Source organism: Penaeus japonicus, unplaced genomic scaffold, assembly GCF_977035675.1.
Source record: "Penaeus japonicus unplaced genomic scaffold, GWHDUDI00000001_assembly GWHDUDI00000007, whole genome shotgun sequence".
Taxonomy (NCBI): domain Eukaryota; kingdom Metazoa; phylum Arthropoda; class Malacostraca; order Decapoda; family Penaeidae; genus Penaeus; species Penaeus japonicus.
The window spans coordinates 33,792,229-33,804,728 of record NW_028234409.1 but is presented as its reverse complement, the minus strand read 5'-3'; the positions used below and the strand labels follow the sequence as shown (position 1 = coordinate 33,804,728).

The window sequence follows — 12,500 nt, the reverse complement described above, 5'->3', positions numbered from 1 at the left end:
TGCATCATACATTTGCTGTGCTATATATACACGGAATATATAGCACTCACATTAAACAATAGCCTGCTCACAAGGTTTCCCAAAGGCTACATTTCCTTGCCGGGAATCAAGAATCATTTTTCTGAAGGATTGTTAAACATTTGATTACTAAAACTTTTATATCTTGTCTACTGTATTACCAAACAATCTGACTGTATCACATCATACACTGAAAGCGTTGTGAATGTAACCAAGAATGAGGATGGTGGGAAGTAGAACAGTCAAGAATTTAGTAGATTATACTTACTATTTATTTGTAAAATCGAAAGTGACTAGATAAGGGTATTGGTTAAGATAAACAAGTAAAAACCATACCATTTGTAATCAATGAGAAGGATTGCATTTCACTCTGAATGCAAACTTGATTCTTTTCATTAGAAATTTACAACCACAACCGATTCCCTCATATGCAAAAATAAAGTTTGGAAAGATCAGAAAAGGTTGGAGATGCAAGAGAATATGTATTACAAACAAACATATTGCTCCCATCATATATCAAACAATGAATCTTCATATACAAGGTTTTAGTAGTTTAAACTAACAGGAAAGACTTATTTCAAATTTATTGAAAAAATAAATATAAATATATTCATTATAAAAACATTTTGAAGCTGTGCTTGCCAAGTCCGAACAATTCCTTCATCTTGACGAAGGAAGCTGCACTGGATCTGAAAAATAAAACTTATTAAAATGCTTATACTCCACTACTTATTACTATTCTATTGACAAGTCTTCCTTTTCTCCTTTAACATATTTGGATTTCTTGCAATATTTACTTAATTTGAGGAAGATTTTTTTTTCAACACTTGACAAGTTAAAAGAATTCAATAGATGGTAGAAAGTCATGCACAGTTCAGGCATCTACACAATCTTATCATTAAGCATCTTATTCTGGACATCACTAGTTACACCAGAACTTTCATTGGAGAAGCTTAGATTTTAATCATAGACCTCATGATTGACAGGCAACAAAGTTTTTTCTCCCCGAATACTTCAAACATTTTAAAAAAGGTAAAAATTAGTGGGTGAATAAAATATCCAGCACTGAAATATCTAGCCTTCATACTGTAACCTTAAATGTAAACCGTTCCTATCATCGTGATTTTCTTCAATATGCTATGTCTAATGGAATATTTCATTCCCTAACTCAATTATAAATCCACTCTTCATTTTTGTTTATCCACAATTTCCTTCATATTTAAGAGACATTCCACATTTGACCACATTTTCACAAATCTTTTAAAAGGTAATTACAAAAGTGGTTTGAGAGCATCATGTATCCAAAATGAATCAAGTTTTACTAGAATCTGAACCCTAGCGGCCTTCATCAAACGCTTTCTGTGTCCTTCACTCCTTTCTTTTTTTTCCATATCCATTGCATTCTACAAACTTGGAATAAATCTTAGAAATCTTTTTAGGACAAAACTCAAACCACACAAAACAAAGCTAAGAAAGGTGAAAGGAGAAAAAAAATATTGCCTAAAATTTCATATAAAAGCAGACCAATGAAGTGGGAAATTTTTCTTCCTCTATCAATTCTTATTATCAAGACTAAATACTGTCAGAAATGTTACTCCAAATAAACTACAGAAGTTAACTTGGATAGGAAACTTCCTTTTCTTTACCATTATCAACTATGCCAAAACAAAGGAGTTGCAAATGGCATCAGTGTGATGATGGAAGGTGCTTGCATTAGCAGATACCAGTGGCCCACAAATAACATTCTTTTATCCTGTCTGAAAAATTAGTCAAAATAAAACTACGAAGTTCATTCAGGTACAAGTCTTCTCTTTTAAGTACCATTGACCTTTAAGTTGAGAAAAACAAGACGAGGATGATGGTAATGATAGTAAAAATGTAATTATGCAAAATTAGTTTACATAATGACAATTGTGTCAGCCATTTGAGTCCTATTTTCCTCTTTAAAATCTGACAACCATGCTCTCAAACAAAAGAGGGAGGCTAAGATGAAGGGTTAACCAAGGTATGTAGCATTGTGGATACAGAAAAGTCGAAAATTTACTGGTTTTCTACAAAGGACAGGTAAATTCAGTACCTTTTATAAACACTATGAAAATTAGGGGGAAATCATGTATGAATCCATCATCATGTCAAGTGCTAAAATATTTTACTAATTATTTCTTGTTAAAGAAAATCACTATGCCGGAACAATTTTCATACAAGATTTTGTTCATACAAAATATTAAGTTTTCAGCATTACTTATAAACTTCACAGAACATGGTCTTTCCTTGAACACATTTAATTCCTGCAAGCTTTCTCTTCTTTTTTCTAATACACTATTTAAAAGATTAGAATTTTTGTAAAGGTGAAGACATACCTGAATACTATTCTGAAGGCACATCAATCTTCCTGCAACGTTTCATCTCTGGAAAAAGAGGAATTAAGATAAATGTAAAGCATGTATCAAGTACTTTTATCAATTATATAGAGATTCTCTATAAAATTAATACATGTCTTAAGACAATGTGTCCAAATCAGCTAAAGAGTTAATTTGGAGTGCAGTCTCAACTTTTTCTGCCATCGACTGTTACATCAAGCCAAGCAAGTTGAGAAAGACGTCTTTGAATGATGGCATTTTTTACTCGTTTCAAACATGCCATGTTGTAAAATCACATTTTACACCTTTTGTCAACTGTGTGTGCCATTTCACCTGCTTACAGAGCCTATCCTAGTTTACTTATCAGATTTTGTGATTCAAATACAATACAAAAGAAGCAAGATGAAAAGAAAAAGAAAAAGAAAAAGAAAAAAAAAAATTACATAGATTACCCTAGCTTTACTTTCTAATAAATCAGCTCTAGCCTTACTATCTAATAAATCAGAAATGATGAGAATTACCTTTATATCAACCTCTCCATATAGGTAACCAATTAACCAGGCCTTCATATTGGACTGGACAGTATACTACTTCTGCTATACTCCACTTCTGAAAAATGGGAAACTGTTCAGTAATGAAGAACACTTTTAATACGTACGAATGGAATCACTTTCAACTATCTGAAAATCTTAGTCCAAATAAGCTACTAGAGTTCATTTAGGTGGTTATTTTCCATTCATCTACCATTCTTTACTCTGCCTATCCATGCAAGTTGAAAGAGGCATTGTAAGAATGGTACAAAGATGTAGCTACCAGCAAAGTTTAAATTAAAGGTATTGTAAAAGCCATTTGATCAGCTCATGGTTCATACTAAATTTTAACTTTCAATTTCCTTCTGAATAACTATAAAAATTCCCTAGAACCAAACACGAGACATGCTTCATACTATACAAAAAGGGAAAGTATTTTTGTTCGCAGCCATTACCTTATCCCTTTAACTATTCACAAGAGAAACAAATACAAAATATCTAAAGAAAAATAAAACATTTTCTGGAACACATACCTGATTTCTATTCTGATGGTCGAAAATCCTTCGCATGCTTCAATTCTGAAAGGAGAGAAACTATTAACATGTAACATGTATAGCAAAAATTCAAATAATAATACCAATCATACAGCATTTTGAAAATCATTATCTGTCTTAAGACAAGTCCAAATGAACTACATAGTTTATTTGGAGTGCAGTCTTAACTTTTTCTGCCATCGACTGTTACGCCAAACCAAGCCAAGTTGAGAAAGACGTCTTTGAATGATGGTATCTTAAAGGATTGTACAAATGTAATGTCATCTGCTAACAAATAATCGTATTATATATATATATATATATATATATATATATATATATATATCTTTTTTTTTTTTTTTTTTTTTTTTTTTTTTTTTTTTTTTATTATTACTTCATTTTTCTTCCATGATCTATGAAAATTTAGAATCAGCCATATGACAACTATAGAAGTTTTAATATATCTAATTAGACATTGGCTAGTAACAAATGCACAATTTACATACAAGATTACATTCCATAAAATTTTGAAAAAGTGCTTTGCTAATAAACTGCAGCAGCTTTTAACTGCTTTACTGTGAATACTTATTTGCAAGCTTTCCCCCTCTTCTTTAGTGTAAACTAATCCAATGAATGCTACACACAAGAGGCTATCTTAGTAATTCTATTTTCAAATATTATTAAGACTTTGGATGAGCAAGCAAGATCGAATTATCATCATGTCCATTATTGAAATATTTCACAAAGCAATGAAGAAAATTTCTTAAACATTAGTTACAAAGTTTTTACAATCTATTTTGTTATTGGCTGTGCTAATAATAATAAATTATAACCATACTTTAAATGAATTTTAGTTGTCTTTAAGAAAACGGTTATTGGATACATCAGCAATTTTTAATGTTCACAACACAATGAAGAAAATTGTTCTAACGGGCAAATTTTTAAAAACTTTTTGACAGCAGGTATCACATTATCACTTCAAACCCATTTAACTGTATCAAAGAAAACAAAGCTACACTATCATTATATATATCTAAAGAGAAAACTATCCTGTACATCTAATAATAGTTGAAACTTACCTTAATTCTACAAAACTTCGTAAGAGGCGATTCTTGCACTTTCTTCATCTGATAAAGAAAAAGAAAAAAATGTAAACATATAAAGCAGAACTATACTAAGCAGATATAATGCAATCATACATTTTCTTGTCTGAAATTCTTAGTCCAAATAAACTATAAACAGTTCATTCGGGTGGATATTTTCCTTCTCTCTACCATCGATTCTTATGCCAAGCCAAAAAGCTGGGAAAGGCATCTTTATATCATGGTATATTATATCTTTTCTACTATTCAAATACAGTTGTCTTACACAATCAAGCAATATATCAGAAAATATAGATAACTATATTACCTTTCTAATATCTCTTTAGAGGCAACCAGCTAAATTCTACAAGATTTCATAGCAGTTTCTTGCGCTCATGTCATCTGAAAAGAAAGAAAAAAAATATATATATATGACACACAAAACAACTATACTAAGCAGATTTATTCTAATTATATTCATTTTCTTGTCTGAAAATCTTAGTCCAAATAAACTACAGACAGTTCATTCGGGTGGATATTTTCCTTCTCTCTACCATCAATTCTTATGCCAAGCCCACAAACTGAGAAGGGCATATTCATATCATGGTACATAAATCTTTTCAACCATCAAATACAGCTTAGTCTTACATCTACCATAAAATAAATCCAAAATATTGTGAACCTTACCTTTTGAATACCTTTCCTTTAGAGGTAACCAGTTTAGCCCACTGCTGACGTGGTCTAATCGCTGGGATATTTCAAACGCGCAACTTGAACGCCTCGGGCTAATCACCTGCTCTGGCTGCGGCCAAGCGCTCCTCGCCCGATCACCTGGCGTTCTGGCCAGAAGGACAGCTATGACAAAATCTCTCTTCCACGGTGGCTGGTCCTACCACCAATACGTGATATCTTGCCACCCAGCGTTAACGGGTTGTATTCAAGATTTCAAAATGGATTCTTATATTTGTATCATCTGAAAGAGAAAAAATATATATAAACAGTGAAAAAAATATATAAAAGGGGAAAGCATAATCAGCAGATATTCTAATAGTATTCATTTCCTTGTCTGAAATTTTTAGTCCAAATAAACTACAGACAGTTCATTCGGGTGGATATTTTCCTTTTCTCTACCATCGACTCTTATGCCAAGCCAACAAGTTGAGAAGGGCATCTTTATAATCATGGTACATACATCTTTTCAACTATTCAATATAGCCTAGTCTTACAATACAAAAATGTCGAGAATAATCTTACCTTTATAATACTCTCTCTTAAGAGGAAGTTTAACCTGTTGCCTACGGGGCTGTTTGGGTTCCAAATGGTCTAATTGCTGGGATATTAATAATGCCTAAGTCGAATGCACCCGGCAGCTGGTCCTGCCACCATTCAATATCTTGTTACCCAGCGTTAATGGGTAAAGTCTCCTAGATTTCAAAATGGATTCTTGTATTTATTTCATCTGAAAGAAAAATTATACATATAGAAAAAACTACATAAATAGAAAGTATAATAAGTAGATTTTCTAATTATATTCATTTCCTTGTCTGAAATTTTTAGTCCAAATGAACTACACACAGTTCATTCGGGTGGATATTTTCCTTCTCTCTACCATCGATTCTTATGCCAAGCCAAAAATTGAGAAGGGCATATTCATATCATGGTACATAAATCTTTCCTACTATTCAATTGTATTCTTACTTTATTTTCCAATAAATAAAAAATATTACGAAGCATATTACATTCTCAATACCTTTTTTTAAGAGGAAACCAGCTACTTCCAATATCAAATTCTTCTTCGATTTCAAATATCATACTTCTGCCACACTTTACATCTGGAAAAGAGAAACAATTGAGAAACAAGAATAGCATTTTTCGTATTTTGTTATTCACTTATCTCAAAAGCAATTTCATCCAACTGTCTGAAAATCTAAAACCAAGTAAACCAACTTTATTTAGGCAGGTATTTACCTTTAACATTGTTATGCAAAGCCAAGCAAGTCGAGGAAGATTTTGAAATGCTATAAAAGTACTGTTGCCAGCAAAAAAATCATTTTAAACCAGGGGCACTGGGCAGCAAATCATTAATTTGGTAACAGCATTTCTTATGAAGGGGCTGCTCAAGGAGTTTCAATGTACAGCATATTGTTGAAAGCCATACTCCCCATGAACAGTAATAACCTGGAAAACACTAAAGATCAATATAGGTTCCTAATAAGCGTTGTAATTTCATCTTTAGGCAAGTATTTCAGGTTAGATCAATTTACTATCACCCCTAAAGGACGCATTATCTTCAGATCTGATGCAGCAATGCACAATCTCTATCAACTCGTGTTCAATAAATAGAACTTACTGCTAAAAAAATAATAATGATACTAGCAACAATGTTAATTAGTAAATATATAAAAGTTGTATTTTTGAGAGTAATAATTTTCTGGCTTCCTGAGCCTGACCAAATTTAGTGTGCAAGTCCTTTAGGGGGTTAAAATTGCAGGCACTTACTTGTATTCCCGTGGTAAAACTGGATATTCTGGCTAGCTTCTGTTACTACATACAAGACTGAACAATTGAACTATAGAAAGACTATTACTCAACACCAATAAATCACCTGATCTTTGGACTCCCACCTTTCAAGTGGGGGGGAAAAAAAGTTACTATTTTCATGTTATGTTCCAACATAAAACAAGCTTGACAGCATTAAAATGAAAAGCTAAAGGAAATTACCAATACTAAATCATCAAATTCATTTCCTTGTTATAAAGTATATCTAGATCAATTGTCCATCAGTGAAATATAAAAAATGAGAGAAATCTTATAACAGAAGGAGGGGGGAAAAAAAAAAAATCAAATTAAACTATAATATTTATTACAGCTGACCAATTACAGACGCCTACCACGGCGACCACCCTTCCTGCGTGTGCTGTCAGAGGGAACTGGTGTGACATCCTGAAAATGAAGGTCATTATTAACACCACAAACATCTCAAAATAACAACAGAACTTTTTCTACTTTACAGCCAACTGATCTCATTCAAATGTCGATTTCATTCATGAACATCTGGAATAAAGAAAGAAAAAAAAAAAAAAAAAAATGAAGACAGCATCCTATATAGTCAAATTCACAAGTATAAACTTACTTCAATACGGCCGATCTTCATGCCAGAACGGGCAAGGGCACGGAGGGCAGACTGGCCACCTGGGCCTGGGGTCTTGGTCTTGTTGCCTCCAGTGGCTCGGATCTTTACGTGCAGAGCATTGATGCCCAGTGACTTGCACTTCTCGGAAACGTCCTAGAAGATATTATAATCCAGCATGAATATCTACTTTTCTTACCATAGCTTCATTGGAATTAAAATGGGATTTCTTTAAAAGCCTATCTGTCTAGTGTGTAGAAACATAAGTACAGGTCTCCACTTAACAATAATGCAACTTGTATTGTATGAGCAAACTATTTAATGGTCGAGTGCTTGAAGACTTACTTGGGCGGCCAACATAGCGGCGTAGGGGGAGGACTCGTCACGATCGGCCTTCACCTTCTGACCACCAGTGATACGGACAATGGTTTCACGGCCAGACAGATCAGTCACGTGCACAAAGGTGTCATTGTAGCTAGCGTAGATGTGGCACACTGCGAACACATTCTCTCCTTCCCTAACTTGAGGTCCCAGGGAAACGTGGACCTCCTCCTTTTGAACTTTTCCTTTACGGGGAGCCATTGCTTACCTGCAAAAATCGCACTGTTAGAATAAAAACCGAGTATGTCTGACTACTCTTTCATGGTCAGCGCTTAAAAACTTAAAACAATAAGTAGACATATGCAAATCTAAATTTTATTTCCAATAAAATTTGTTTCAAGTGCTCGATTTGATCATTTACATCCACTAGCCGCAGAGCACGCAATTTCTCCTCCAGTTTTGAGACACCATGGACTGTGCCAATTCTTCTGCATGGACACACACCTTCCATAGGAATATTTGACTGAGAATATTTTTTCATTTTCTTGTTACACTCAGCATCTGCTAAAACAAAGTTTAGCATTGCCGCACATGGTCACTTGCTCAGCACCATTGTTTACAACTGTGAGGCGAGTATCGCGTGACTTAGCTGATGGCTAATGGGGGTAAAGCACTAGTCTGACTGCGCACATCCAAAAATTGCAGCAAAGATCGATGGAAAATATGCTAGTGTGACAGCACCTCAAAGGCGATGTGTGTGGGTTGTCCTTGGTCAGTCTACTATTTTATTCATGAGAAATACAGTGACCACAATGCACGGTGGGAAATATGCTACCCTCAAGGATTAATGCATCATATGAAAAACTAAAACTGTGGGTAGCCTACAAGGGTTGACCTACAGCGTGAGCAGCTCAGGTGTGGCAAGATGGTTAAGACCAGGAGACAGGAAGCAATAGTGTAGCAGAGGTATGAGGTAACAACCATCTCAGTGCACCAAGTGAAGAGGGAGGCTGCAGGGAGTGCAACCCATGCAGTTTTATTTATGATTAGTCAAAGGCATATGTTTCTGCATTTACTTTGATATTTCATGGTGTCCCCTAATATCAGGGCAAAATAGTAGGGTATAGGAGTCAAATGGTGGTTTAATATCAACTAGAAATGAATAGATTAGAAAAGGATTCCATCAATACCACACTTTTATTGTGGATGGTTTTTGACTAGCAAATACCATTCACATTTGTGATTCAAATTTTATCACAACTTCTACCATATACCTTGGTGGTGGTCGTGATGAATTTTTTAAAAGTTTTACCTTATATTTAATATTTACTTGCCAAAATTTCATGAAGAAAGAAGGGTAAAAAGTGCAATTTCCAGTAGCGAATTTTTCACAACACATGGCTGGACAATAGCAATACTGAGACCAAGTTGTTTCCATATGCTTGAGCTTTCTACTATGAATTTGTGAAAAATTATATTGGTCAAATCAGTGACTAAAAATGTGTGATTGGGCTTCTGTTGGTTGCAACACTTTAATGTGTAAAATAAACAAGGAAAATCAGGAGACCAGGATTAATCATCCATTAACCCGTTAACGACGGATGACAAGATAACACGTCTAGTGGTTTTTGGGCTACACGACGGGGACGCGTTACTTTGTCCAGCCCGGGGCGCGGGAGGAGCCAGTGCGCCCGAGAATCCCGACGCGTTAGGCTTATGCGTTTAAGAGTCCCGGAATTTTGGTCTATTTAGGCCGGATTGGCCCCGTCGGGAACGGGTTAACCATGTAATTATTGGGGGTCTGTGCCAGGACACAAAGCAATATTATTGTTTTAAGTTGAAATATGGAACAAACCCTATTAGCAATCGTGAAAGAAAACGTGCGTCATCAATCCATTGTTAACCATAATTGTTGGAAGCCTCTGACTACCTAGGAGAATAGATTTAACAAATCATATGATATATTGATATATATACCCTATTAACCTATTCATGCCAGGGCCTTTCCGGCTTTGCGTGGTCGCAATACCGGGGTTCTCGAACGCATAAGCCTGACGCCTCGAGATTCTTGGGCGCACAAGCCGCAAGCCTCGGTTGCCCACTCGCTCTACCCGAGCGCGTGGCTTCCCCTCATAGCTCGTCCAGGGCGTCTGACGCGAAAACCACAATACGTGCTATCACGTCAACCGGCGTGAATGGGTTAATCAGAATTGGAAGACTTAACCAACGGTGATGGTGCACGCAGTAACGAAACTGGTAGTCAAACCATGCGGTCTAAGATGCCAAGAGCAATGGCTAAAATACAGAGGGATGGGGAAAATGTTTCCTCCATCCTCTGGGCAGCGCAGACTACCCTAAAATATTTTTTCCATAAATCAGTCAAACAATAGTCCAAAGTGTAGCACTGAAGCTAGAGTTGTTATAGCCATAATACTTCACGACTGTGTACGCACTTCAATTATGAGCAGATGCCAATCTCACATCAAATATACACTGAAGCCGGCGATACGCACTTGTTACCATGTCGCATCGACATTACACCTGTTAAAAGGTGCCACACTAAAGAATGAAAACACTATATATCCACGGTTATTTGGCTACAGGCATCTTCAAGATCCTCAAGCCAAGAGTTATGCATCCATTTCTACTGGCCTGTAAGGTTAAAGTCTAGGGGATTAAGTGGCAGAGCCTCCAATAGGTATACATCTCACAAGTAGGGGGGGATCAGGGGTGGAAACACAGAGGGTTTGGTGAGGTTGCTTGGTTAGAATGAGCATTTCCTTGGTGCGAACACTGGTATGCATTCCCATAAATTCTCTAAAACACAGGCATTTCATCAAGTAGTTTCTTTAACCAATTTACATTTTCTTTTCTTCAAATTATGGGTTTATACTTATCACATTTTAGCCTGTTGTGTCTATGGTACAGCACTAATCAAAACCATTATCAGCTGTATGCCAATATTTTGCAAATATTTTTCTGAACTAAAACACATTCAAGATTTTTGATTTTCATAATGAGCAACAGCAATCAGGAAATCAACTTTGGTACGCTGTAAACATTGGGCCTATCTCGCCTCATACTCAACTCAAAGTGGATTTTAGGTTCAAATGGCTCGCAACATTGAACACAAGACCAACATCATGCAATAGCCTCAACGTGAACCTGAGAACCTGTCGTAACTGTTACTTTACAGCCATAGTGGAAGATATGCCTTAGAACACACTATTGGTAAATATCTTAAAGTCGCTTCAAAATCACCTGCTTCCTATGTGCTTCTAAGTAATTACCCCCCTTACATTTGAGCTCCTTAGTGTTCTTAGGGAGCCTAAAGGAGCCCAAAGCAACAGTACCGAATTCTAATACCCACACTCCCCTTACAAGACAACAAACATTACCAAGGAAGAATCACGAGTGGAATGAAAAATCACTTCTGAATTGCGATTTTGGTCTGTCTTTACTTGGGACGACTCTTCCCACAACACTGCTCGACGCCTAAATGTGCCAGACACGTGTTTCCGGGACAAACCTTACATACGTCCATAACTTACTACTGCAAAGGACAGGACAATAACACCAACGTAACTATATATGTTCTATCACTTCAAACGTGCCAGGGATGGATTCGGAAAACAACACTCGCCAAATTACGTGGTGAAATGAAGCACGCACATTTCCAAAGGAAGAATAAACTTTATATTCATCATATTCTAAGGATGAAGATGGTTGCTTTCGGGGTTCCTGCCGACACATTCCCATGATGGAAACACCTCTTATTTTAATTTCGAATTTCGAATATCACCACTTATATGTCTTCCCTTTGTCTTACTTCAATTGAATAAATGATCAAGCTCGTATCAAACGCACACAGTAAGGACCTCCAACAACCCTCGATGGGCCAGATACTCGGGGATAAAGAAAACAGATACTCACACTTGGAGTCACACTGAGAGAAGAGACTCGTCGAAGGAACGAAGGAACTGTTTGGGCAGACCTTAACTCCACCGCCGACCACGACACTCTTTTGAAAATTGTGTTTCTTTTTTTGCTACTTTTATTTTACTATGTTGTGACTTAAAACGTATTGTTTTAGTACTTATATTGATTATTTGATTAATGTGAGTTTTATATCTGTTAACTAATTGAAGATTATTACAAATTAAACACGCGTTTTCTGGAGCACAAATTGGTCGCATGTAAAATTCAGGACGAAACCGTCTTAAATTCAAGTTTGAGACCGTTTGCAATCCAATTAAAACACAAAATAAATTTCTCCGCTCTAATAATCCGCAGAAGACTACCAAGCAATGTAGAAATTAGACATTAGACGCCTGATAATATACCAAAACAGAGTATCGACAGAGCGCGAGAAAAGCATTGGAACCGAGGATTGTTTGTTATCGAGAAAGAAAGGACAAAACAAAAGCCTTCGGTGAATTCTCCTTCTTGCCTATTTCTCGTTTAAAGTCGGCCTCCAGAGTCAAGTGGTGTCCAGAAGTCGGGTATTTTAAGCATAGTAGTAATCT

General features: G+C 35.9%; 1 protein-coding gene and 1 long non-coding RNA gene across 4 annotated transcripts; both read right to left on the bottom strand.

The window, feature by feature from the left end:
* Nucleotides 1-587: 587 nt before the first annotated feature.
* Nucleotides 588-7,026, bottom strand: LOC147471591 (uncharacterized). Its single transcript, XR_015191170.1, has 10 exons — nt 6,492-7,026; nt 6,274-6,355; nt 5,778-5,982; nt 5,211-5,496; nt 4,852-4,925; nt 4,521-4,568; nt 3,442-3,486; nt 2,900-2,987; nt 2,379-2,426; nt 588-707 (listed from the first exon to the last, which is right to left on the bottom strand). It is a non-coding gene; the product is annotated as an uncharacterized LOC147471591 (long non-coding RNA).
* Nucleotides 7,027-7,369: 343 nt separating this feature from the next.
* On the bottom strand, nt 7,370-12,047 carry LOC122247678 (small ribosomal subunit protein uS11). Of its 3 annotated transcripts, none has more exons than XM_043007178.2 (4): nt 11,908-12,047; nt 7,999-8,242; nt 7,657-7,809; nt 7,370-7,466 (listed from the first exon to the last, which is right to left on the bottom strand). In XM_043007178.2, exons 2-4 carry the CDS (start codon nt 8,233-8,235, stop codon nt 7,401-7,403), a joined length of 456 nt encoding a protein of 151 aa, XP_042863112.1. In that variant the 5' UTR covers nt 8,236-8,242; nt 11,908-12,047; the 3' UTR covers nt 7,370-7,400. The 3 variants fall into 3 exon arrangements, with proteins under 3 accessions (XP_042863112.1, XP_086394822.1, XP_086394823.1); XM_086538696.1 differs by having other exon boundaries at nt 11,804-11,931; XM_086538697.1 differs by having other exon boundaries at nt 11,842-11,931.
* Nucleotides 12,048-12,500: the final 453 nt, after the last annotated feature.

Bases quoted from the DNA above. Each gene is read 5' to 3' on its own strand.
- LOC122247678 (XM_043007178.2), bottom strand. From the start codon at position 8,235: ATGGCTCCCCGTAAAGGAAAAGTTCAAAAGGAGGAGGTCCACGTTTCC. The intron at 7,810-7,998 runs GTAAGTCTTCAA...AATATCTTCTAG, and splicing joins CCGCTATGTTGGCCGCCCAA to GACGTTTCCGAGAAGTGCAA. The intron at 7,467-7,656 runs GTAAGTTTATAC...CTTCATTTTCAG, and splicing joins TGAAGATCGGCCGTATTGAA to GATGTCACACCAGTTCCCTC.